This window comes from Oncorhynchus kisutch, linkage group LG6, assembly GCF_002021735.2.
Source record: "Oncorhynchus kisutch isolate 150728-3 linkage group LG6, Okis_V2, whole genome shotgun sequence".
Lineage (NCBI taxonomy): Eukaryota > Metazoa > Chordata > Actinopteri > Salmoniformes > Salmonidae > Oncorhynchus > Oncorhynchus kisutch.
This window is the reverse complement of record NC_034179.2, coordinates 4,622,008-4,649,507: the sequence shown is the minus strand read 5'-3', so window position 1 is coordinate 4,649,507 and position 27,500 is coordinate 4,622,008. Positions and strand designations below refer to the sequence as shown.

The following is a 27,500-nucleotide window of genomic DNA, read 5'->3' as shown; positions in this document are numbered from 1 at the left end:
GTTAGAGTTAGGGTAGTCAGGGTTTGGGTGGCCAGGGTTAGAGTTAGGGTGGCCAGGGTTAGGGTTAGAGTAGTCAGGGTTAGGGTAGTCAGGGTTAGGGTAGTCAGGGTTAGGTTAGTCAGGGTTAGGGTAGTCAGGGTTAGAGTTAGGGTAGTCAGGGTTAGGGTTAGGGTAGTCAGGGTATGTATGGCCCTGTTGTCTGTTACTAACTCAGCAGCTGCAGTGTGCCAGACCACTGTTATTTGTCTCTGTCATGGCTTTGGGGTCACTGTCAGGTTAGGGTTAGGATTTCCCAGGGTCATGGTGCAGGTAGCTGACCTTTCACCTTTAAGGTGATGTTATGTCTTCCTGAGACAGTGTCTTTCTGACTTGCTCTGTCATCTCTGTGTGGGGTCAGTTTCAGGATAGGGTTAAGGTTACCCAGGGTCATGCTGTCTCTGTGACGGTCTTTGATGTGATAGATTGATGATGACAGTGTGCTATCTATCTCATGGTGGATGTCTGTTGTAAATTGTACTGTATGTTCAGGGAGTTTACTGTTTGATCCAATCTCCTGAATACAGTGATTCATGTTGTTTGATTTCAATCAAGAGATTTTGAACAGATTTAATATATAATTAAGCGACATAAAGTGGCTTCACACCTTATTAAAGTTAGCTTTACTAATTGCATATATTATATATATACTATATATATTCAGCCTCTGTTATAGGCATGAATGGTTGAATTCTTACGGATTCAACTTTGACCTAATACTTTTGTGCAATAATGGAGTAATCTTTTCCTGGATTGTGAGATCCCCGTATAATCCTGTTTCACCAGACCCGGGGGAGCGGGTTAGGGAGACTGAGGATGGGTCCCAAATGGAACCCTATTCCCTATATAGTGCACTACTTTAGACCAGAGCCCTATGGAAACCTATTCCCTATATAGTGCACTACTTTAGACTAGAGTCCTATAGAACCCTATTCCCTATATAGTGCACTACTTTAGACCAGAGCCCTATAGAACCCTATTCCCTATATAGTGCACTACTTTAGACCAGAGCCCTATTCCCTATATAGTGCACTACTTTAGACCAGAGCCCTATGGAACCCTATTCCCTATATAGTGCACTACTTTAGACCAGAGCCCTATTCCCTATATAGTGCACTACTTTAGACCAGAGCCCTATGGAACCCTATTCCTTATATATAGTGCACTACTTTAAACCAGAGCCCTATGGAACCCTATTCCCTATATAGTGCACTACTTTAGACCAGAACCCTATGGAACCCTATTCCCCATATAGTGCACTACTTTAGACCAGAGATCCTATGGACCTACGACTTTGAAATGAGAGTGGCACATAGTGAGGAGTGAGCTCCATCCGTCTAAAAGTCAGATCATTCAGGCTCTGAATGAGATCCTCTCCTGTCAGTCGAGACACACATTCAAATGATTGATGGTCCCTATAGGCTGGAAATGTTGATGGAAAATTCACTGCTGTGGTTTTCTGTGGGTCTGTAGTATTGATTGCTTTTGATGAACTTTAAAACATCTATGTGTGTCAGTTAAGAGAAAATAGATACATAAACTGTATATAGATGTTAGATTGACAGGCATTTGACAATCAAGGAGAATTTTATTCCATTGTGGTCCCTGTTTTGAAGTAACAAGAGTGTTTCCCAGTCAGGAACAGTCTTGAACTGGAAATTAAACCTTTTTGCTTGTTGCTGGTGTCCGTAAAGAGGAATGTAAATTAACTTTACTGAAACAAACACGTGTGTTTACTGCGCATAATTAAATATGAATGACTTATTAATTCAAACCAACTTGATCAATCCTCTCTTAATCAGATCTAACCTGCCTAACAGGCTACTGCAACACAAACACACAGGGTGCTAGCTGGGTTTATGTAGTGGGCATACGTTCTGAACAAGTGCCATTCTCTCTCTAGAGACATGTTAAGGACTTCCTCTGTTACTGGAGAATAAGAGGACTTTCTCTCTCTAAAGACATGTTGCAACACTCACTACTGAGTTCCAAACTGCCTCTGGAAGCAATGTCAGCACAAGAACTGTTCGTCTGGAGCGTCATGAAATGGGTTTCCATGGCCGAGCAGCTGCACACAAGCCTAAGATCACCATGAGCAATGCCAAGCGTCGGCTGGAGTAAAGCTCACCGCCATTGGACTCTGGAGCAGTGGAAACACATTCTCTGGAGTGATGAATCACACTTCACCATTTTGCAGTCCGATGGACGAATCTGAGTTTGGTGGATGCAGGAGAATGCTACCTGCCCGGATGCATAGTGCCAACTGTAAAGTTTGGTGGAGGAGGAGGAGTAATGGTCTGGGGCTGTTTTTTCATGGTTCGGGCTAGGCCCCTTAGTTCCAGTGAAGGGAAATCTTAACGCTACAGCATACAATTCTGTGCTTACAACTTTGTGGCAGCAGTATATGAAGGCCCTTTCCTGTTTCAGCATATAAATATTTTAAAAATAAGTATTCAGACCCTTTACTTAGTTCTTTGTTGAAGCACCTTTGGCAGCGATTACAGTCTCGAGTCTTCTTGGGAATGACGCTAGAAGCTTGGCACCTGTATTTGGGGAGATTCTCCCATTCTTCTCTGCACGGCCTCTCAAGCTCAAGTAGGGTTGGATGGGGAACGTCACTGCACAGCTAATTTCAGGTTTATCCAGAGATGTTCAATCGGGTTGAAGTCAGGGCTCTGGCTGGACATTCAGAGACTTGTCCCGGCAAACTCCAAGTGGCCTGTCATGTGCCTTTTACTGAGGAGTGGCTTCCATCTGGCCACGCTATCATAAAGGCCTGATTGGTGGAGTGCTGCAGAGATGGTTGTCCTTCTGGAAGGTTCTCCCATCTCCACAGAGGAACTCTTGAGCTCTGTCAGAGTGACCATCAGGCTCTTGGTCACCTCCTTGATCAAGGCCCTTCTCCCCCAATTGCTCAGTTTGGCCAGGAGGCCAGCTCTAGGAAGGGTATTGGTGGTTCAGAACTTCTTCAATTTAAGAATGATGGAGGCCACTGTGTTCTTGGGGAGCTTCAATGCTGCAGACATTTTTTGGGTACCCTTCCCCAGATCTGTGCCTCAACACAATCCTGTCTAGGAGCTCTACAGACAATTTCTTCAACCTCATGGCTTGGTTTTTGCTCTGACATGCACTGTGTCAACTGTGAGACCTTATATAGACAGGTGTGTGCCTTTCCAAGTCATGTCCAATCAATAGAATTGACCACAGGTGGACTCCAATCAAGTTGTAGAAACATCTCAAGGATGATCAATGGAAACAGGATGCACCTGAGCTCAATTTCAAGTCTCATAGTAAAGAGTCTGAATATTTATGTAAAAAAGGTATTTCAGTTTGATTTTTGTTTTTCTTTGTATACGTTTGCAATAGTTTTCTAAATCCATTTTAGAATAAGTAACAAAATGTGGAATAAAGGGAAGGGGTCTGAATACTTTTTCCCGAATGCCACTGTATATAATAACGTCTATCCGGGTCAGTAACCGACAAGTTGCTGGTTCAAATCCCCGAGCCGACTAGATGAAATATATGTAATTGTGCTCTTGAGCAAGGCACTTAATCCCAAATTGCTCCTATAAGTCACTCTGGATAAGAGTGTCTACTAAATTACTAAATTGTAATAATTATTGTTTGATTCGCCAAGAAGCTGAATCTCTTTCACCAGAGAAAGCATCATAGCAAGGCAAAAAGCACCTGTCTGTTTTAGTAGCTCATGTAATATTACCTGCCATACTCTTTTTGGCCAGACAGCATCAAAAACATGATCTATACATACTGAGACAGCTGGGGTGCTGTTTCGCTCACTCGGATGACTTCTCCGGTGAGATTGATGAGTCTTGCGGCTCTGTCAGATAGAGGGTGTCTGTGTGAGCGTTCAGCTCTGTCAGATAGAGGGTGTCTGTGTGAGCGTTCAGCTCTGTCAGATAGAGGGTATCTGTGTGACCGTTCATAGGGCTCTGGTCCATAGGGTTCCATAGGGCTCTGGTCTAAAGTAGTGCACTATATAGGGAATAGGGTTCCATAGGGCTCTGGTCTAAAGTAGTGCACTATATAGGGAATAGGGTTCCATAGGGCTCTGGTCTAAAGTAGTGCACTATATAGGGAATAGGGTTCCATAGGGCTCTGGTCTAAAGTAGTGCACTATATAGGGAATAGGGTTCCATAGGGTTCTGGTCTAAAGTAGTGCACTACATATGGAATAGGGCTCCATAGGTCTCTGGTCTAAATTAGTGCACTACATAAGGAATAGGGCTCCATAGGGCTCTGGTCTAAATTAGTGCACTACATAGGGAATAGGGTGTGCTCTCAAGCTCAGCTGCTGTACATCTTCAATATCCCTCAGACTGGTCCTATTGTAAATGTGTTGCTGGTAACCAACCTCTTCCTCTCTCTGTGATGACCTAGACCCAGTCAGTATTGACCTGCTCTGGTCACTCTGTGGATTGGATTACCGAAAACATCTCAGGCTGCAGACAGACAGAGACGGACAGAGATGGACGGAGACAGACTGAGATGGACGGAGACAGACAGACAGACAGACAGACAGACAGGGACGGTAGTAACCCGTAGTGTCTGTCCTGTAGTTGTATTGTCCTGGTCTGTCCTGGTCTGTCCTGGTTGTATTGTCCTGGTCTGTCCTGTAGTCTGACAGTCTGGTTGTATTGTCCTGGTCTGTCCTGGTTGTATTGTCCTGGTCTGTCCTGTAGTCTGATAGTCTGGTTGTATTGTCCTGGTTGTATTGTCCTGGTCTGTCCTGGTCTGTCCTGTAGTCTGACAGTCTGGTTGTATTGTCCTGGTCTGTCCTGTAGTCTGATAGTCTGGTTGTATTGTCCTGGTCTGTCCTGGTTGTATTGTCCTGGTCTGTCCTGTAGTCTGACAGTCTGGTTGTATTGTCCTGGTCTGTCCTGGTTGTATTGTCCTCGTCTGTCCTGTAGTCTGACAGTCTGGTTGTATTGTCCTGGTCTGTCCTGGTTGTATTGTCCTGGTCTGTCCTGGTCTGTCCTGGTTGTATTGTCCTGGTCTGTCCTGCAGTCTGACACTCTGGTTGTATTGTCCTGGTCTGTCCTGGTTGTATTGTCCTGGTCTCTCCTGTAGTCTGACAGTCTGGTTATATTGTCCTGGTCTGTCCTGGTTGTATTGTCCTGGTTGTATTGTCCTGGTCTGTCCTGTAGTCTGACAGTCTGGTTGTATTGTCCTGGTCTGTCCTGTAGTCTGACAGTCTGGTTGTATTGTCCTGGTCTGTCCTGGTCTGTCCTGGTTGTATTGTCCTGGTTGTATTGTCCTGGTCTGTCCTGTAGTCTGATAGTCTGGTTGTATTGTCCTGGCTGTATTGTCCTGGTCTGTCCTGGTCTGTCCTGTAGTCTGACAGTCTGTTTGTATTGTCCTGGTCTGTCCTGGTTGGATTGTCCTGGTCTGTCCTGTAGTCTGATAGTCTGGTTGTATTGTCCTGGTTGTATTGTCCTGGTCTGTCCTGGTCTGTCCTGTAGTCTGACAGTCTGTTTGTATTGTCCTGGTCTGTCCTGGTTGGATTGTCCTGGTCTGTCCTGTAGTCTGATAGTCTGGTTGTATTGTCCTGGTTGTATTGTCCTGGTCTGTCCTGTAGTCTGACAGTCTGGTTGTATTGTCCTGGTCTGTCCTGTAGTCTGACAGTCTGGTTGTATTGTCCTGGTCTGTCCTGGTTGTATTGTCCTGGTCTGTCCTGGTCTGTCCTGGTTGTATTGTCCTGGTCTGTCCTGTAGTCTGATAGTCTGGTTGTATTGTCCTGGTCTGTCCTGGTTGTATTGTCCTGGTCTGTCCTGTAGTCTGATAGTCTGGTTGTATTGTCCTGGTCTGTCCTGGTCTGTCCTGTAGTCTGATGGTCAGGTTATATTGTCCTGGTCTGTCCTGGTTGTATTGATGGAGTTGTCCCTGTATGTGTCCTATGCTGGGGACATTTCCAACTGTCCATCAATGAAGTTTATACAATTCAATTATATCTACAAGATCGGGATACATGCCAGTCGGTTGGCTAGTATGTCTTTGGCTTAGATCATGCATTTGATGCCATGCACAGTTGTTGGTCTCCATAGCATCACTGTGTGGTTGTATTATTACCAGAGTGGAATACGGCTTGTGTGGCATGTCGTTGAGAAAATGTTATCCATGTTACCACTAACAGACTCTGTTTGTGCCATTACTGCAGGGTAAACAGATTCTGTTCATACTGCAGGGTAAACAGATTCTGTTTGTGTTCATACTGCAGAGTAAACAGACTCTGTTTGTGTCCATACTGCAGTGTAAACAGACTCTGTTTGTGTTCATACTGCAGGGTAAACAGATTCTGTTCATACTGCAGGGTAAACAGATTCTGTTCATACTGCAGGGTAAACAGATTCTGTTTGTGTTCATACTGCAGGGTAAACAGACTGTGCCCTTACTGCAGGGTAAACAGACTGTGTGTCCTTACTGCAGGGTAAACAGACTGTGTGTCCTTACTGCAGGGTAAACAGACTGTGTGTCCTTACTGCAGGGTAAACAGACTCTGTTTGTGTTCATACTGCAGGGTAAACAGACTGTGTGTCCTTACTGCAGGGTAAACAGACTGTGTCCTTACTGCAGGGTAAACATACTGTGTGTCCTTACTGCAGGGTAAACCGACTGTGTGTCCTTACTGCAGGGTAAACAGACTCTGTCTGTGTCCTTACTGCAGGGTAAACAGACTCTGTTTGTGTCCATACTGCAGGGTAAACAGACTGTGTTTGTGTTCATACTGCAGGGTAAACAGACTGCGTTTGTGTTCATACTGCAGGGTAAACAGACTGTGTCCTTACTGCAGGGTAAACAGACTGTGCCCATACTGCAGGGTAAACAGACTCTGTTTGTGTTCATACTGCAGGGTAAACAGACTGTGTGTCCTTACTGCAGGGTAAACAGACTGTGTCCTTACTGCAGGGTAAACAGAATGTGCCCATACTGCAGGGTAAACAGACTCTGTTTGTGTTCATACTGCAGGGTAAACAGACTGTGTCCTTACTGCAGGGTAAACAGACTCTGTTTGTGTCCTTACTGCAGAGTAAACAGACTGTGCCCTTACTGCAGGGTAAACAGACTGTGTCCTTACTGCAGGGTAAACAGACTGTGTCCTTACTGCAGGGTAAACAGACTCTGTTTGTGTTCATACTGCAGGGTAAACAGACTCTGTTTGTGTTCATACTGCAGGGTAAACAGACTCTGTTTGTGTTCATACTGCAGAGTAAACAGACTGTGTTTGTGTTCATACTGCAGGGTAAACAGACTATGTTTGTGTCCTTACTGCAGGGTAAACAGACTGGGTTTGTGTTCATACTGCAGAGTTAACAGACTCTGTGTTCATACTGCAGAGTAAACAGACTGTGTGTCCTTACTGCAGGGTAAACAGACTCTGTTTGTGTCCTACTGCAGGGTAAACAGACTGTGTGTCCTTACTGCAGGGTAAACAGACTCTGTTTGTGTTCATACTGCAGGGTAAACAGACTCTGTTTGTGTTCATACTGCAGGGTAAACAGACTGTGTTCATACTGCAGGGTAAACAGACTCTGTTTGTGTTCATACTGCAGGGTAAACAGACTGTGTGTCCTTACTGCAGGGTAAACAGACTCTGTTTGTGTCCTTACTGCAGTGTAAACAGACTGCGTTTGTGTTCATACTGCAGGGTAAACAGACTGCGTTTGTGTTCATACTGCAGGGTAAACAGACTGTGTCCTTACTGCAGGGTAAACAGACTGTGTCCTTACTGCAGGGTAAACAGACTCTGTTTGTGTCCTTACTGCAGGGTAAACAGACTCTGTTTGTGCCCTTACTGCAGGGTAAACAGACTGTGTCCTTACTGCAGGGTAAACAGACTGTGTGTCCTTACTGCAGGGTAAACAGACTGTGTCCTTACTGCAGGGTAAACAGACTGTGTGGCCTTACTGCAGGGTAAACAGACTCTGTTTGTGACCTTACTGCAGGGTAAACAGACTGTTGGTCTCTGTTGGCTCTCTGCTGCCACCTGCCTGCCTGTCAAAGGAATTACATTTATGTTATTTTTTTTAGGGATTAATTGACACATAAACAAACATTACAATAATTCACTGTGATAATTAAATGATAATTATTATTCTGCGGTTCTCTGCATTGTGCATGGCATAAAGAATAAAAAATAAATAAAAACAAAATATCTTTCTCTCTCTCTCTCTCCCTCTCTCTCCCCCCTTCCCTTTCTCTCTCTCTCTCTGTCTCTCTGTCTCTCTCTCTCTGTCTCTCTCTCTCTCTGTCTCTCTGTCTCTCTGTCTCTCTGTCTCTCTGTCTCTCTGTCTCTCTCTGTCTGTCTCTCTCTGTCTCTCTCCCCCCCCCCCCCCCCCCCCCCCCCCACAGGTATCCCCTTCCCCAAGAACTTCACCCAGATCTGTAAGAAGATCATCTGCCGTCTGTTCCGGGTGTTTGTCCACGTCTACATCCACCATTTTGACCGTATGATCCTGATGGGAGCTGAGGCCCATGTTAACACCTGCTATAAGCACTTCTACTACTTCAGCACAGAGCTCAACCTCATAGACCGCAAGGAGCTGGAGCCACTGGTGAGTCAAGACAGAAGTGTCCCAAATGGCTCCCTATTCCCTATATAGTGCACTACTTTAGACCAGAGCCCTATAGAACCCTATTCCCTATTATATAGTGCTTTAGACCAAGGCTGGTGAGTAATAATGCAATCCTCTCAGATATACAGGAGGCTAGGGGTTTATTAAGGCTCTGGTCACCCGGTAGTTCTTTATTATAGAGTCTGACTGGCCTGGTGTCGTCTAGAGGCCGACTGGACTGGTGTCATCTAGAGGCCGACTCGACTGGTGTCACCTAGAGGCCGACTCGACTGTCACCTAGAGGCTGACTGGACTGGTGTCATCTAGAGGCCGACTGGACTGGTGTCATCTAGAGGCTGACTGGACTGGTGTCACCTAGAGGCTGACTGGACTGGTGTCACCTAGAGGCTGACTGGACTGGTGTCACCTAGAGGCTGACTGGACTGGTGTCACCTAGAGGCTGAATGGACTGGTGTCACCTAGAGGCTGACTGGACTGGTGTCACCTAGAGGCTGACTGGACTGGTGTCACCTAGAGGCTGACTGGACTGGTGTCACCTAGAGGCTGACTGGACTGGTGTCACCTAGAGGCTGACTGGACTGGTGTCACCTAGAGGCTGACTGGACTGGTGTCACCTAGAGGCTGACTGGACCGGTGTCACCTAGAGGCTGACTGGACCGGTGTCACCTAGAGGCTGACTGGACCGGTGTCACCTAGAGAATGACTGGACGGTGTCACCTAGAGACTGACTGGACCGGTGTCACCTAGAGTCTGACTGGACCGGTGTCACCTAGAGTCTGACTGGACCGGTGTCACCTAGAGGCTGACTGGACCGGTGTCACCTAGAGGCTGACTGGACCGGTGTCACCTAGAGGCTGACTGGACCGGTGTCACCTAGAGGCTGACTGGACCGGTGTCACCTAGAGGCTGACTGGACCGGTGTCACCTAGAGGCTGACTGGACCGGTGTCACCTAGAGGCCGACTGGACCGGTGTCACCTAGAGGCCGACTGGACCGGTGTCACCTAGAGGCCGAATGGACCGGTGTCACCTAGAGGATGACTGGACCGGTGTCACCTAGAGACTGACTGGACCGGTGTCACCTAGAGGCTGGATGGACCGGTGTCACCTAGAGGTTGGATGGACCGGTGTCACCTAGAGGTTGGATGGACCGGTGTCACCTAGAGGTTGGATGGACCGGTGTCACCTAGAGGTTGGATGGACCGGTGTCACCTAGAGGTTGGATGGACCGGTGTCACCTAGAGGTTGGATGGACCGGTGTCACCTAGAGGTTGGATGGACCGGTGTCACCTAGAGGTTGGATGGACCGGTGTCACCTAGAGGTTGGATGAACCGGTGTCACCTAGAGGTTGGGTGGACCGGTGTCACCTAGAGGTTGGATGGACCGGTGCCACCTAGAGGCTGACTGGACCGATGCCACCTAGAGGATCTGGACCGGTGTCACCTAGAGGCTGACTGGACCGGTGCCACCTAGAGGCTAAATGGACCGGTGCCACCTAGAGGATGACTGGACCGGTGCCACCTAGAGGATGACTGGACCGGTGCCACCTAGAGGATGACTGGACCGGTGCCACCTAGAGGATGACTGGACCGGTGTAAAGCAGCATTAGAATAGATGTTCTATGTTTTCTTTAAAATGTGCTGTTGCCTGGTCAGTGTTCCGTAAGAAAACATTCTAGTTTAGTTGTAAGTTTTCATTGTATTCCATTTTCTCCTCTTGTCTACTTCCTCTATCAACCTCCGTACAGTGGAACAGGGAGATGGGATCAGTCTGGTTCTGGTCGCCTTTACACGGCAGGGAGATGGGATCAGTCTGGTTCTGGTCGCCAGTACACGGCAGGGAGATGGGATCAGTCTGGTTCTGGTCGCCAGTACACGGCAGGGAGATGGGATCAGTCTGGTTCTGGTCTCCAGTACATGGCAGGGAGATGGGATCAGTCTGGTTCTGGTCTCCAGTACACGGCAGGGAGATGGGATCAGTCTGGTTCTGGTCTCCAGTACACGGCAGGGAGATGGGATCAGTCTGGTTCTGGTCTCCAGTACACGGCAGGGAGATGGGATCAGTCTGGTTCTGGTCTCCAGTACACGGCAGGGAGATGGGATCAGTCTGGTTCTGGTCTCCAGTACATGGCAGGGAGATGGGATCAGTCTGGTTCTGGTCTCCAGTACACGGCAGGGAGATGGGATCAGTCTGGTTCTGGTCTCCAGTACACGGCAGGGAGATGGGATCAGTCTGGTTCTGGTCGCCAGTACATGGCAGGGAGATGGGATCAGTCTGGTTCTGGTCGCCAGTACACGGCAGGGAGATGGGATCAGTCTGGTACTGGTCTCCAGTACACGGCAGGGAGATGGGATCAGTCTGGTTCTGGTCTCCAGTACACGGCAGGGAGATGGGATCAGTCTGGTTCTGGTCTCCAGTACACGGCAGGGAGATGGGATCAGTCTGGTTCTGGTCTCCAGTACACGGCAGGGACAGACAGATGTCTTCTGCCAGCTCCTGTGAGTCCTTCTCATTTGGCCTTATGGTGGCTCAGGAGAAAGATTAGGACATGAGAAGTGATGGGGGATTATGGGGGAATGGCCTGCAGGAATATATGTGTTCCTTCAGGCCAGCTCTTGTGTAGTATAGATCTCCTAGGCAACAGAAAATAAACAAATACAGCTGCACACATGAGGCAGAAATAAGAACCAGGACGACTGTAGGTCTTGGTGCTACCCTTCTACTGGCCCCTGGAAGGAAGGATGTTGCCTAGCAACCTGGCTGTGAGTTCTCTGGGTGTGCTATCGGGTTGCCCTTGTGCCTAATAGGCTGACAGCCAGTGTGTATTAGCAGGCCATCAGGCTAGGTGTGTTAGTACGTTGACCTTGAGCGTAGTGATGGCCCTCTCACCAAGGTGGAGCTCAGCTCAGTTTGCCAACCTATCACTGTTGCCAAACTCATTCTCCGCTGATACAGGGATTTACACCTGTCTTGACCGAACAGTTGTCATGACATACCATCGAATGGAGCACAGTCACAAGTGTTGTTGTAAACAAATGAATTGAATGTTGAATCAGTTTCATCCTCTCACTCTCTAGTAACTTATTTATCTCTTCCAGAAAGATATGACTTCTGGGATGTGTCACTGAGGTGTTGTAGCAGAACCACTGGAGCTGCAGATGGCCTGGCAGGAGGTTACCGTGGATACGCTGTGGGAGGGGTCCAGTGAGCAGCAGAGATGCCTCTGAAGCTTGGATGACATCATCACCGTGCGTCTGGTAGCCGTACAAGAACCTGTTACCTGCAGATACGCCTGCCTGGCGTATAGACTCTACTATTTGTACGATCAACACTGTAGCAGAGACTACTAGACTCTGCTGTAGTTTGCCATGTTAAATCATTCTCTCTATAACACCAGATCACAGAGGAGGAGCTGATTATCTAATGTTTGCATGAGTTGATTATGTTCAATATGAGAGTATGACTACTAGGACCACTTACTGACTGACTGACTTACTGGCAGGCTGGTTGACTGATTCACTGGCCAGCTGGCTGGCTGACTGATTCACTGGCTAGCTGGATGACTGACTGATTCACTGGCCAGCTGGATGACTGACTGATTCACTGGCTAGCTGGCTGGCTGATTCACTGGCCAGCTAGCTGGCTGACTGATTCACTGGCCAGCTGGATGACTGACTGATTCACTGGCCAACTGCATGACTGACTGTCAAATCAAAACGTAGGAATGGAATCCTATTCCTTATATAGTGCACCACTGTTGACCAGGGCTCTATGGGACCCTACGGGGCCCTATGGGCAAAGGCAGTGCACTACGGTTGACGAGGACCCTATGGGACCCTATGGGCAAAGGCAGTGCACTACGGTTGACGAGGACCCTATGGGCAAAGGCAGTGCACTATATAGTTTATTCGGAAAGTATTCAGACCCCTTGACTTTTTCTACATGTTGTTACATTACAGCCTTCTTCTAAAACGGATTACATACATCTTTTCCTAATCAATCTACATCACAATACCCCATAATTACATCACAATACCCCATAATGACATCACAATAACCCAGAATGACATCACAATACCCCATAATGACATCACAATACCCCATAATGACAAATTAAAAACAGAAATACCTTATTTACATAGGTATTCAGACCCTTTGCTATGACACTTGAAATTGAGCTCACTGCAGCACTCCCACAATCAGGCCTTTATGGTATAGCGGCCAGATAGAAGCCACTCCTCAGTAAAAGGCACATGACAGCACAGTTGGAGTTTGCCAAAAGGCACCTAAAGACTCTCCGACCATGAGAAACAAGATTCTCTGGAGGAAACCTGGCACCCTCCCTACGGTGAAGCATGGTGGTGGCAGCATCATGCTGTGGGGATGTTTTTCAGTGGCAGAGACAGGGAGACTAGTCAGGATCGAGGGAAAGATGAACAGAACAAAGTACAGAGAGATTCTTGATGAAAATCTGCTCCAGAGTGCTCAGGACCTCTAACTGGGGTGAAGGTTCACCTTCCAACAGAACAACGACCCTAAGCACACAACCAAGACACCACAGGAGTGGCTTCGGGACAAGTCTCTGAATGTCCTTGAGTGGCCCAGGCGGAGCCCGGACTTGAACCTGATCGAACATCTCTGGAGAGACCTGAAAATAGCTCCCATTACAACCTGACAGATCTTGAGAGGATCTGCAGAGAGAATGGGAGCAACTCCCCAAATACAGGTGTGCCAAGCTTGTAGCGTCATACCCAAGAAGACTCGAGGATGTCTTCACGGCCAAAGGTGCTTCAACAAAGTACTAAGTAAAGGGTCTGAATACTTATCTAAATGTGATATTGCCTGGTTTTTTTTTGTAGTTTCATTGGTCCTTTCAGGTGTTCATCCATCATGATCCTGTTTTTCATTACTTCACCATGAGGACTTCTTTCTATGTAAATGAACTTGTTGTGCTGGCATCCTTAGCCTAGTGAATATGTATTTATGATAATTTAGCAACACTAAAATCAAGTTTGTTATCCAATCATCAGTCTGTAACTTGACCGTTCAGTTTACAATAACCAACATAAAGTGTCTGACCTACAAAGCAATGATAATATTGTCAACTAGACACTGACACTTATTTACAATTCTTTTTAACATTTAGTTTGACTGTTCATGATTCCATGTAAACATTACTACACCAGAAACAATAAAGTTGAGTATTTTGATTCCTTCCAGAAAAAAGTTTATATCTTTTCACAAGGTGATTTTATACAGTACATGCCTACTGGTGTTGTTTGCGATACAGAATGGGCTCATCTGTTGTTGAGAGAAACACAGCGGTTCAATCTCTTATTCTGAGCTCATTAGTTTAGCTTAGTTTACTTATACACTATCTGTGATTAGATGGATTATTGATAGCACAGAGGCTAACATGCTAACCCTCACCGTGATTAGATGGATAATAGATAGCATGTTAGCTTCTGTGCTAACCCACACTGTGATAGCACAGAGGCTAACATGCTAACCCTCACTGTGATTAGATTGATAATAGATAGCACAGAGGCTAACATGCTAACACCCTCACTGTGATTAGATGGGTGGTAAATAGCACAGAGGCTAACATGCTAACACCCTCACTGATTAGACGGGTGATAAATACCACAGAGGTTAACATGCTAACACCTCACTGTGATTAGACAGGTGATAAATACCACAGAGGTTAACATGCTAACACCTCACTGTGATTAGACAGGTGATAAATAGCACAGAGGCTAACATGCTAACACCTCACTGTAGGAAGAGTTCTCTCCATGGACAGCCACTCACAGTGTTTAAATCCACCAGTGTGTTTTTTTTTACTTCACCTCAGAGGTTCTAGACATGGATTAAAGTCAAGGTTGATCCTCACCACAGCTAATTAAAAAGAGAGTTGTTTCGTCTAATCAATCAGATCCATGTACAACAGTAGGCTAATATATAAAGCTGACCAGGCACTCACAGCCCACCTCTACAGTACCTCTCACCTCAGTGGAGCTAAGTGACTGTGTGTCTCTGTCTGAGTCTGTCTAACCCAAGAGGAGGTTTAATGCTGACATGTCGGTTGGTACATAATTGACTTATTCTTCGTAGCTAACGGTGCGACAATCGTCTTCCAACGAGTCTTGTCTTTGGGCCAAAACTTGCGCCCCCTTTGTCCCATGAGAGACACCATCTCTTGCAGCTCAGACCTACCAGTCGGTGGTACAGCCTAGACTTTTCCTCCATGGGTGAGGAGACCAGCAGCCCGCCGGTGTGTGTTCAGATCGTGTCGATGATCTTCCTGGTGTGTTTCGGCCTGTACTGCATCGTGAAGGGCGTGTCCTTTGGCCTCTTCAGCTGGTGGTATATCCTGGGAGGATCGTGTATCGTGGCGGCAGCTTTCGCATCGTTCAGGGTATATGAGGTGTGTATTATCTCTGCTCAGAGGGAGATCTGTGAGGGACAGCCCTGTGGACCAGAGACAGCCCTGTGGACCAGAGACAGCCCCGTGGAGCCGGACCATAGAGTGGACCAGAGACTAGTGACAGCCCTGTGGACCAGAGACTAGGGACAGCCCTGTGGACCAGAGACTAGGGACAGCCCTGTGGACCAGAGACAGTCCTGTGGACCAGAGACAGTCCTGTGAACCAGAGACAGCCCCGTGGAGCCGGACCATAGAGTGGACCAGAGACTAGGGACAGCCCTGTGGACCAGAGACAGCCCTGTGGAGCCGGACCATAGAGTGGACCAGAGACTAGATACAGCCCTGTGGACCAGAGATAGCCCTGTGGACCAGAGACAGCCCTGTGGACTAGATACAGCCCTGTGGACCAGAGACAGCCCTGTGGACCAGAGACAGCCCTGTGGACTAGAGACAGCCCTGTGGACTAGATACAGCCCTGTGGACCAGAGACAGCCCTGTGGACCAGAGACAGCCCTGTGGACTAGAGACAGCCCTGTGGACCAGAGACAGCCCTGTGGACTAGATACAGCCCTGTGGACCAGAGACAGCCCTGTGGACTAGATACAGCCCTGTGGACCAGAGACAGCCCTGTGGACTAGCTTACAGCCCTGTGGACCAGAGACATCCTTGTGGAGCCGGACCACAGAGTGACCCAGAGACTAGGAACAGACCTGTGGACCCAGACCATAGAGTGACCCAGAGACTAGGAACAGACCTGTAGCAGACAGAAGACCCTGCGAGGAGACCGTGGCGGTAACAGCCAGATATAGACTGGATTTCTACTGGACACTCAACCCAGGACCACTGACCTATCCTGAACTATCTGGATAGAAATAAGGACAGAATAACTCCAGTATTTCTGACTTGTGTCATGAAATCATAGTGTACTGCTTGATTATTAGGTGGTATGCTTTGTTGCAGGCATCTCTTTGTACATTTAGTTTTTTAAGTATCACACAAGTCATACATCACAGATAAGAATTTAATCACAAAACGTTTTATTGATTTTAAGGATACCATTTTTTCCCCCCTAAGTAATGGTTTCTTAAAGACATTTACATCGGATATTACAGCAGACTGCCATGTATGCTACACTATACAGATGTAGGTTCTTCATTTGATCACTTTTTTTGTTTTGGGGAATTTTCTTACACAGCTGAAAATGCTAACTTGTAGTGTATTATTCAAGGTTAAAAAAGGCTTCTACATTTTGTAATTTCCACTTTAAAATGTCAGACTTGATTTGCACCTAATGAAAAATGTATTATAACCCGCGTAATAATTCACATTTCCTGTTGCTGCAGGATTATTTTCCAGCTGTAGAAAACTGGCTCAAATTAAGATCCTCCATCTGTAAGGTCAACCTAGCCTGTGTCCCAAATGGCACTATTCCCTTTCCAGTGCACTACTTTTGACCAGGGCCCCTAAGTAGTGCACTATACAGTATGGGGGAATAGGGTGGACGGTTCATCAAAACAGAAGAATCATCAACAACAACAACAACAACTTAACATCAAGGATTAGCGTTTTGAAAGTCAGTTTATGATTGGACAAAAGTTAGCACATAACTTGGAATACACAATATGTGCAAAATACTAGTCTGTGAATCCCTTGTAAGAGGATTTCTTAAACCATGTAACGTTATAATTCTCCGTACAACGCAGTGGTAGTGGAATACTTGCACTGTAGTTTTTAGATTTAACACACGGTCATCCAGCTTCTTCTGCGGAGCAGTCGATACCAGCATAGGTGAACTTCTCATACAGGGTGGTGTTGACATATGTCTAGAAACAACAGGAAGAGAAATAGGGTTCTGTACTTAATTAACTGGTAGAGAAAGCTTGCGATGGGCTACTGTCATACCCTGTACCTACGTTGTGGCTACTACTTCCAACTGGAACTTCCTACTTCCTACTGTAACTTCCTACTTCCTACTGTAACTTCCTACTTCCTACTGGAACTTCCTACGTCCTACTGGAACGTCCTACTTACTACTGGAACTTCCTACTTTCAACTGGAACTTCCAACTGGAACTTCCTACTTCCTACTGGAACTTCCTACTTCCTACTGGAACTTCCTACGTCCAACTGGAACTTCCTACTGAAACTTCCTACTTTCAACTGGAACTTCCTACTTCCAACTGGAACTTCCTACTTCCTACGTCCTACTGGAACTTCCAACTGGAACTTCCTACTTCCTACGTCCTACTGGAACTTCCAACTGGAACCTCCTACTGGAACTTCCTACTTCCAACTGGTACTTCCTACTGGAACTTCCTACTTCCTACTGGAACTTCCTACGTCCTACTGGAACTTCCAACTGGAACTTCCTACTTCCTACTGGAACTTCCTACTGGAACTTCCTACGTCCTACTGGAACTTCCAACTGGAACTTCCTACTTCCTACTGGAACTTCCTACGTCCTACTGGAACTTCCAACTGGAACTTCCTACCTCCTACTGGAACTTCCTACTTCCTACTGGAACTTCCTACTGGAACTTCCTATGTCCTACTGGAACTTCCAACTGGAACTTCCTACGTCCTACTGGAACTTCCAACTGGAACTTCCTACTTCCTACTGGAACTTCCAACTGGAACTTCCTACTTTCAACTGGAACTTCCTACTGTAACTTCCTACTTCCTACTGGAACTTCCTACGTCCTACTGGAACTTCCTACTTCAACTTCCTACCTCCTACTGTAACTTCCTACTTCCTACTGTAACTTCCTACTGGAACTTCCTACTGTAACTTCCTACTTCCTACTGTAACTTCCTACTTCAACTTCCTACTTCCTACTGGAACTTCCGACTTCCTACTGGAACTTCCGACTTCCTACTGGAACTTCCGACTTCCTACTTCAACTTCCTACCTCCTACTGTAACTTCCTACTTCCTACTGTAACTTCCTACTTCCTACTGGAACTTCCGACTTCCTACTGGAACTTCCGACTTCCTACTGGAACTTCCTACTGCTGAATGTCCTATGTGTTTTTTTTATTTATTACCAATGACGGAGTAGATGAATGAGTAAAAAATAAAGTTTTACCTTCCTCTCCTCCAGCATCCTGTTGAGGGAGACCAGTATCTGTTGAAACGAGGGTCTCTCGTAGGGCTTTTCTCTCCAGCACTGACCCATCAGGTCATACCTGGACAACAACACAGGAGAGGGGTGGAAAATGGATTTAATACATACCGCAAATAACCTTGAATCTGATTTGAACTTATTTTTTATGTTTTTAAAACTGTACCCTTATCATTTCCTTGTTTCCTTCATGCATGTCTCTATATTCTATATGTCTCTATATTCTGTGTGTCTCTATATTCTGTGTGTCTCTATATTCTGTGTGTCTCTATATTCTATATGTCTCTATATTCTGTGTGTCTCTATATTCTATATGTCTCTATATGTCTCTATATTCTGTGTGTCTCTATATTCTATATGTCTCTATATTCTGTGTGTCTCTATATTCTGTGTTTCTCTATATTCTATATGTCTCTATATTCTGCGTGTCTCTATATGTCTCTATATTCTGCGTGTCTCTATATTCTGTGTGTCTCTATATTCTCTTATGTCTATATATGTCTCTATATTCTCTGATCTCTATATTCTCTGATGTCTCTATACTCTCTGATGTCTCTATATTCTCTGATCTCTATATTCTCTGATGTCTCTATATTCTCTGATGTCTCTATATTCTCTGATGTCTACCGTCAGAGTCTTCAGCAGAGCCCTGGTTAGACTACCATCTCCAGACTACTTACACCTCATCGTCACAGTTGAGGGGTTTCTCCAGCCGGTAGCTCTGAGGCAGTTTCTCATACAGCTCTGCACACGTCATCCCACAGTACGGAGTACCTCCTGATACACCAGGTCAACACAAAATACACTGTCCATGATAAGACGCACACACAGTAATGTACACACACTGGACGTATCAGGCTGCATTTCAAATCCATTGTCAATATTGTAGATTATTATCCTGGATGCAAACCTAATTATCCTGGATGCAAACCTAATTATCCTGGATGCAAACCTAATTATCCTGGATACAAACCTAACTATCCTGGATACAAACCTAGTTACCCTGGATACAAACCTAATTATCATGGATACAAACCTAACTATCCTGGATACAAACCTAATTATCATGGATACAAACCTAACTATCCTGGATACAAACCTAATTATCCTGGATACAAACCTAACTATCCTGGATACAAACCTAACTATCCTGGATACAAACCTAATTATCCTGGATGCAAACCTAATTATCCTGGATGCAAACCTAATTATCCTGGATGAAAACCTAATTATCCTGGATGCAAACCTAGTTTCCCTGGATACAAACCTAGTTACCCTGGATACAAACCTAATTATCCTGGATGCAAACCTAACTATCCTGGATACAAACCTAATTATCCTGGATGCAAACCTAGTTACCCTGGATACAAACCTAGTTACCCTGGATGTAAACCTAGTTACCCTGGATACAAACCTAGTTATCCTGGATACAAACCTAATTATCCTGGATACAAACCTAATTACCCTGGATGTAAACCTAGTTACCCTGGATACAAACCTAGTTACCCTGGATACAAACCTAATTATCCTGGATACAAACCTAGTTACCCTGGATACAAACTTAATTATCCTGGATACAAACCTAATTATCCTGGATGCAAACCTAATTATCCTGGATACAAACCTAATTATCCTGGATGCAAACCTAATTATCCTGGATACAAACCTAATTATCCTGGATCCAAACCTAATTATCCTGGATACAAACCTAATTATCCTGAATACACACCTAAACTGACGATCTCCCAGAGAAGTACACCATAAGACCATCTGGAGAGAGAGAGAGAGAAAAGAGAGAGAGAAGAGACAAGAAAGAAAGAGAGAGAGAGAGAGAGAAGTGATAGAGATTAAATGTACACAGTCAGACCATATAGAGTAAATGTATTTTAAAGTTCTTTCTGCAGCTGTCACTCCCCGTGTTTAGATAGTTTCAGTATTTTAGAACTGGAATATACTGTAACGTTGCGGATAAAGATCAGTATGAAACAGCTTAACATATTCAGTATGAAACAGCTTAACGTATTCGGGTATGAAACAGCTTAACGTATTCAGTATGAAACAGCTTAACGTATTCGGTATGAAACAGCTTAACGTATTCAGTATGAAACAGCTTAACGTATTCAGTATGAAACAGCTTAACATATTCGGTATGAAACAGCTTCAACATATTCGGTATGAAACAGCTTAACGTATTCGGTATGAAACAGCTTAACGTATTCGGTATGAAACAGCTTAACGTATTCGGTATGAAACAGCTTAACGTATTCAGTATGAAACAGCTTAACGTATTCAGTATGAAACAGCTTAACGTATTCAGTATGAAACAGCTTAACATATTCGGTATGAAACAGCTTCAACATATTCGGTATGAAACAGCTTAACGTATTCGGTATGAAACAGCTTAACGTATTCGGTATGAAACAGCTTAACGTATTCAGTATGAAACAGCTTAACGTATTCGGTATGAAACAGCTTAACGTATTCAGTATGAAACAGCTTAACGTATTCAGTATGAAACAGCTTAACGTATTCGGTATGAAACAGCTTAACGTATTCAGTATGAAACAGCTTAACGTATTCAGTATGAAACAGCTTAACGTATTCAGTATGAAACAGCTTAACGTATTCAGTATGAAACAGCTTAACGTATTCAGTATGAAACAGCTTAACGTATTCGGTATGAAACAGCTTAATGTATTTGGTATGACACAGTTTAACGAAGACCTGCATCACTGTTCTGAGAGCTTTTCCCTTTCTAAAAGGACGTTTTGGGGGTGTTTTTTGGGAGCCTTTGTTCATGATTTTTCAGGGCCCCCCATAATACACAACGAGTATGAGGAAGTGATTTGCTGTTTAGGGTAAGTTTCACAATAACTTGTGAAATCACAAAAAAAGGTGTCTGGACACTTCTAGAACATTCCATTCCCATTTTTTAAGTAGATGAAAGATGCAGTACTCACACATCACTGTTGGTGGTGTAGACACTGTAGTTCAGTGATTCTATGGCCATCCACCTGACAGGTAACCGTCCCTGTGAGTCACACACAGTAAACATGTCTTTGTCAACAACGTTTTAGCACCAATAAAGTAATAATAATCTAATAATAATAATAATTTTAATAAAGTAAAAATGTGTTTGATGTCCTCTGTGCCCATATGAATAACCCCTATGATGTAACTGGAATGATGAGATAGATGTTCTTCTTCTCTGTTTTTGATGAGATAGATGTTCTTCTTCTCTGTTTTTGATGAGATAGATGTTCTTCTTCTCTGTTTTTGATGAGATAGATGTTCTTCTTCTCTGTTTTTGATGAGATAGATGTTCTTCTTCTCTGTTTTGGTTTTATTATTTCACTGCCATACTGTGTTTAACTGTGTTCCATCTTGTCCAGCCATCTTGTCTCAAGAGGACCATAATGGAAATCAGTCCCAGGCTGTATAGTGTGTTATCCTCCATGATTTAACAATGGAAATAAGTCCCAGACTGTATTGTGTGTTATCCTCCATGATTTAACAATGGAAATAAGTCCCAGACTGTATTGTGTGTTATCCTCCATGATTTAACAATGGAAATAAGTCCCAGACTGTATAGTGTGTTATCCTCCATGATTTAACAATGGAAATCAGTCCCAGACTGTATAGTGTGTTATCCTCCGTGATTTAACAATGGAAATCAGTCCCAGACTGTATAGTGTGTTATCCTCCATGATTTAACAATGGAAATAAGTCCCAGACTGTATAGTGTGTTATCCTCCGTGATTTAACAATGGAAATCAGTCCCAGACTGTATAGTGTGTTATCCTCCGTGATTTAACAATGGAAATAAGTCCCAGACTGTATAGTGTGTTATCCTCCGTGATTTAACAATGGAAATCAGTCCCAGACTGTATAGTGTGTTATCCTCCGTGATTTAACAATGGAAATAAGTCCCAGACTGTATAGTGTGTTATCCTCCATGATTTAACAGTGGAAATAAGTCCCAGACTGTATAGTGTGTTATCCTCCGTGATTTAACAATGGAAATAAGTCCCAGACTGTATAGTGTGTTATCCTCCGTGATTTAACAATGGAAATAAGTCCCAGACTGTATAGTGTGTTATCCTCCATGATTTAACAATGGAAATAAGTCCCAGACTGTATAGTGTGTTATCCTCCGTGATTTAACAGTGGAAATAAGTCCCAGACTGTATAGTGTGTTATCCTCCGTGATTTAACAGTGGAAATAAGTCCCAGACTGTATAGTGTGTTATCCTCCGTGATTTAACAATGGAAATAAGTCCCAGACTGTATAGTGTGTTATCCTCCGTGATTTAACAGTGGAAATAAGTCCCAGACTGTATAGTGTGTTATCCTCCGTGATTTAACAGTGGAAATAAGTCCCAGACTGTATAGTGTGTTATCCTCCGTGATTTAAAAATGGAAATAAGTCCCAGACTGTATTGTGTGTTATCCTCCCAGACTGTATAGTGTGTTATCCTCCGTGATTTAACAATGGAAATAAGTCCCAGACTGTATTGTGTGTTATCCTCCCAGACTGTATTGTGTGTTATCCTCCCAGACTGTATTGTGTTATCCTCCCAGACTGTATTGTGTGTTATCCTCCCAGACTGTATAGTGTGTTATCCTCCCAGACTGTATTGTGTGTTATCCTCCCAGACGGTATAGTGTGTTATCCTCCCAGACTGTATAGTGTGTTATCCTCCCAGACTGTATAGTGTGTTATCCTTCCAGACTGTATAGTGTGTTATCCTCCAGACTGTATAGTGTGTTATCCTCCCAGACTGTATAGTGTGTTATCCTCCCAGACTGTATAGTGTGTTATCCTCCCAGACTGTATAGTGTGTTATCCTCCCAGACTGTATAGTGTGTTATCCTCCCAGACTGTATAGTGTGTTATCCTCCCAGACTGTATAGTGTGTTATCCTCCCAGACTGTATAGTGTGTTATCCTCCCAGACTGTATAGTGTGTTATCCTCCCAGACTGTATAGTGTGTTATCCTCCCAGACTGTATAGTGTGTTATCCTCCCAGACTGTATAGTGTGTTATCCTCCCAGACTGTATAGTGTGTTATCCTCCCAGACTGTATTGTGTGTTATCCTCCCAGACTGTATTGTGTGTTATCCTCCCAGACTGTATAGTGTGTTATCCTCCCAGACTGTATAGTGTGTTATCCTCCCAGACTGTATAGTGTGTTATCCTCCCAGACTGTATAGTGTGTTATCCTCCCAGACTGTATAGTGTGTTATCCTCCCAGACTGTATAGTGTGTTATCCTCCCAGACTGTATAGTGTGTTATCCTCCCAGACTGTATAGTGTGTTATCCTCCCAGACTGTATAGTGTGTTATCCTCCCAGACTGTATAGTGTGTTATCCTCCCAGACTGTATAGTGTGTTATCCTCCCAGACTGTATAGTGTGTTATCCTCCCAGACTGTATAGTGTGTTATCCTCCCAGACTGTATAGTGTGTTATCCTCCCAGACTGTATAGTGTGTTATCCCTCCTCCAGACTGTATAGTGTGTTATCCTCCCAGACTGTATAGTGTGTTATCCTCCCATGTGCATGTTTGGATTTTAGGTTTTATGTGTTCTTGTTTTTTTTTTAAATGGTCGAATGAATAAACTAAACCAACTGAAAGCTAGGCTTCTGTTTGTGACCACAGCGGTCTGAGAGGATCATATGATTTCATAGTATAAAAACCTTGTGATTTACGTTGAGAGACTCTTACCATCGTCTTCTTCACATAGACCTCCTGACCTCTGGACAGACCAAAGTCGGCTATCTTGGCCACAAAGTTGTCTCCCACCAGGATGTTCCTGGCTGCCAGGTCTCTGTGGATGAACTAGAAATCACAAGAGATCTGATCAGAATATACAACTCACAAGAATAAATCCCACAGTATGTGCAACGTTAATGGGATTTTATGACTAAAAGCGCACTCTCTTGTCTCTGGGATCTGAAACATAAAAAAAGGCACTGACCTAGCCTGGTCCCAGATCAGTTTGGGCTGTTCCTAGCCTGGTCCCAGATCAGTTTGGGCTGTTCCTAGCCTGGTCCCAGACTAGTTTGGGCTGTACCTAGCCTGGTCCCAGATCAGTTTGGGCTGTTCCTAGCCTGGTCCCAGATCAGTTTGGGCTGTACCTAGCCTGGTGCCAGATCAGTTTGGGCTGTACCTAGCCTGGTCCCAGGTCAGTTTGGGCTGTTCCTAGCCTGGTCCCAGATCAGTTTAGGCTGTTCCTAGCCTGGTCCCAGGTCAGTTTGGACTGTACCTAGCCGGGTCCCAGATCAGTTTGGGCTGTTCCTAGCCTGGTCCCAGGTCAGTTTTGGCTGTTCCTAGCCTGGTCTCAGATCAGTTTGGGCTGTACCTAGCCGGGTCCCAGATCAGTTTGGGCTGTTCCTAGCCTGGTCCCAGGTCAGTTTGGGCTGTACCTAACCTGGTGCCAGATCAGTTTGGGCTGGACCGAGCCTGGTGCCAGATCAGTTTGGGCTGGACCGAGCCTGGTCCCAGATCAGTTTGGGCTGTACCTAGCCTGGTCCCAGGTCAGTTTGGGCTGTTCCTAGCCTGGTCCCAAGTCAGTTTGGGCTGTACCTAGCCTGGTCCCAGACTAGTTTGGGCTGTACCTAGCCTGGTCCCAGATCAGTTTGGGCTGTACCTAGCCTGGTCCCAGATTAGTTTGGGCTGTACCTAGCCTGGTCCCAGATCAGTTTGGGCTGTACCTAGCCTGGTCACATACCAGTTTGGTCTATACTTCGGTCCACATCTTCAGTACTGACCTGTTTCTGAGCCAGGTAGACCATGCCTCGGTCCACATCTTCAGTACTGACCTGTTTCTGAGCCAGGTAGTCCATGCCTCGGTCCACATCTTCAGTACTGACCTGTTTCTGAGCCAGGTAGTCCATGCCCCGGGCCACATCTTCAGTACTGACCTGTTTCTGAGCCAGGTAGTCCATGCCCCGGTCCACATCTTCAGTACTGACCTGTTTCTGAGCCAGGTAGTCCATGCCCTGGTCCACATCTTCAGTACTGACCTGTTTCTGAGCCAGGTAGTCCATGCCCCGGTCCACATCTTCAGTACTGACCTGTTTCTGAGCCAGGTAGTCCATGCCCCGGTCCACATCTTCAGTACTGACCTGTTTCTGAGCCAGGTAGTCCATGCCCCGGGCCACATCTTCAGTACTGACCTGTTTCTGAGCCAGGTAGTCCATGCCCCGGGCCACATCTTCAGTACTGACCTGTTTCTGAGCCAGGTAGTCCATGCCTCGGGCCACATCGGCAGCAAAGTGCAGCAGCTGTTGTGAGGTGAGGGTGGAGGCGGTGCTGTTGGCGATAGCGAAGGCCGGGTCCGTCTCCAACACTCTGCTCTTCCTCAGGAAGTCCAACAGGTTACCGTGAGGGGCGAACTCTATGGCCAGGTACAGGTAACCTGGAGACATGGTAGAAAAACCTGGTTAATAATATCAGATATCACTTTACTCTATGGCTAGTTAGAGATACCCTGTCCAAGAGATGGGTAACATTATATCACATTGCCGTGAGGAGGGGGGACTCTATGGTCAGGTACAGATACCCTGATGAGAGGTAACAGAGAGAGGTGGGTAACATTAGGTACAGATACCCTGATGAGAGGTAACAGAGAGAGGTGGGTAACATTAGGTACAGATACCCTGATGAGAGGTAACAGAGAGAGGTGGGTAACATTAGGTACAGATACCCTGATGAGAGGTAACAGAGAGAGGTGGGTAACATTAGGTACAGATACCCTGATGAGAGGTAACAGAGAGAGGTGGGTAACATTAGGTACAGATACCCTGATGAGAGGTAACAGAGAGAGGTAGGTAACATCAGGTGCAGATACCCTGATGAGAGGCGGGTATTTCTGTCATCTGTTTGACTGTCACTTTGTCTTTTAAATGGATCTTCATTATTCTTCTTCTAATAGTATTACCACGGAACATGCAACAGCCCAGCAAAACCCGTCTGATCATCAGCAAAACCCATCTGATCATCAGCAAAACCCATCTGATCATCAGCAAAACCCGTCTGATCATCAGCAAAACCCGTCTGATCATCAGTAAAACCCATCTGATCATCAGCGAAACCCGTCTGATCATCAGTAAAACCCATCTGATCATCAGCAAAACCCGCCCGATCATCAGTAAAACCCATCTGATCATCAGCAAAACCCGTCCGATCATCAGTAAAAACCCATCTGATCATCAGCAAAACCCGTCTGATCATCAGTAAAACCCGTCTGATCATCAGCAAAACCCGTCTGATCATCAGTAAAACCCGTCTGATCATCAGCAAAACCCGTCTGATCATCAGTAAAAACCCATCTGATCATCAGCAAAACCCATCTGATCATCAGCAAAACCCATCTGATCATCAGTAAAACCCATCTGATCATCAGCAAAACCCATCTGATCATCAGCAAAACCCATCTGATCATCAGCAAAACCCATCTGATCAACAGTAAAACCCATCTGATCAACAGTAAAACCCATCTGATCAACAGCAAAACCCATCTGATCAACAGCAAAACCCATCTGATCAACAGTAAAACCCATCTGATCATCAGTAAAACCCATCTGATCAACAGTAAAACCCATCTGATCAGCAGAAAACCCATCTGATCAACAGTAAAACCCATCTGATCAACAGTAAAACCCATTTGATCAACAGCCCAGTATAACCCATCTGATCAACAGTAAAACCCATTTGATCAACAGCCCAGTAAAACCCATCTGATCACCAGTAAAACCCATCTGATCAACAGTAAAACCCATCTGATCAACAGTAAAACCCATCTGATCAACAGTAAAACCCATTTGATCAACAGCCCAGTAAAACCCATCTGATCAACAGTAAAACCCATCTGATCAACAGTAAAACCCATCTGATCAACAGTAAAACCCATTTGATCAACAGCCCAGTAAAACCCATCTGATCAACAGTAAAACCCATCTGATCAACAGTAAAACCCATTTGATCAACAGCCCAGTAAAACCCATCTGATCAACAGTAAAACCCATCTGATCATCAGTATAACCCATCTGATCAACAGTAAAACCCATCTGATCATCAGTAAACCCATCTGATCATCAGTAAAACCCATCTGATCAACAGTAAAACCCATCTGATCAACAGCCCAGTAAAACCCATCTGAGAGATGTTTGTATCGTACCTCTGTGTTCATCATAACAATATTATTGTCATATTACCTCTGTGTTCACAGGCTCCCAGTAGATTGATGATGTTGGGGTGGTGGCCCAGTTTACACAGCACTTCCAGCTCCCCTGCAAAGTCCCTATGGTCGTCTTTAGAG

At 45.2% G+C, this 27,500-nt stretch overlaps 2 protein-coding genes across 6 annotated transcripts in view; one reads left to right on the top strand and one right to left on the bottom strand.

The window, feature by feature from the left end:
- LOC109881431 (MOB kinase activator 3B) overlaps positions 1-13,853 on the top strand; it is a 62,537-nt gene extending 48,684 nt beyond the window's left edge. For 2 of the 4 annotated variants that reach the window (XM_031826038.1, XM_031826037.1), the window contains exons 3-4: positions 8,404-8,606; positions 11,730-13,853. In XM_031826038.1, the coding sequence (XP_031681898.1) occupies positions 8,404-8,606; positions 11,730-11,735 (209 nt within the window). In that variant the 3' untranslated portion in view covers positions 11,736-13,853. Of the gene's footprint in view, positions 1-8,403; positions 8,607-11,725 lie in introns of all 4 variants that reach the window. The other 2 variants (XM_020473568.2, XM_031826036.1) reach the window with 1 other exon arrangement.
- A 2,208-nt stretch (positions 13,854-16,061) lies between these two features.
- The window catches only part of tek (TEK tyrosine kinase, endothelial), a 63,626-nt gene continuing 52,187 nt past the window's right edge, over positions 16,062-27,500 (bottom strand). For both annotated transcript variants that reach the window (XM_031826034.1, XM_031826035.1), the window contains 8 exons: positions 27,397-27,500; positions 25,408-25,598; positions 23,903-24,016; positions 21,135-21,205; positions 19,904-19,944; positions 18,855-18,951; positions 18,139-18,238; positions 16,062-16,877 (listed from right to left, as the gene is read on the bottom strand). The exon at positions 27,397-27,500 is cut by the window's right edge and continues 7 nt beyond it. In XM_031826034.1, coding sequence (XP_031681894.1) covers positions 16,803-16,877; positions 18,139-18,238; positions 18,855-18,951; positions 19,904-19,944; positions 21,135-21,205; positions 23,903-24,016; positions 25,408-25,598; positions 27,397-27,500 — 793 coding nt within the window. In that variant the 3' untranslated portion in view covers positions 16,062-16,802. The remainder of the gene's footprint in view (positions 16,878-18,138; positions 18,239-18,854; positions 18,952-19,903; positions 19,945-21,134; positions 21,206-23,902; positions 24,017-25,407; positions 25,599-27,396) is intronic.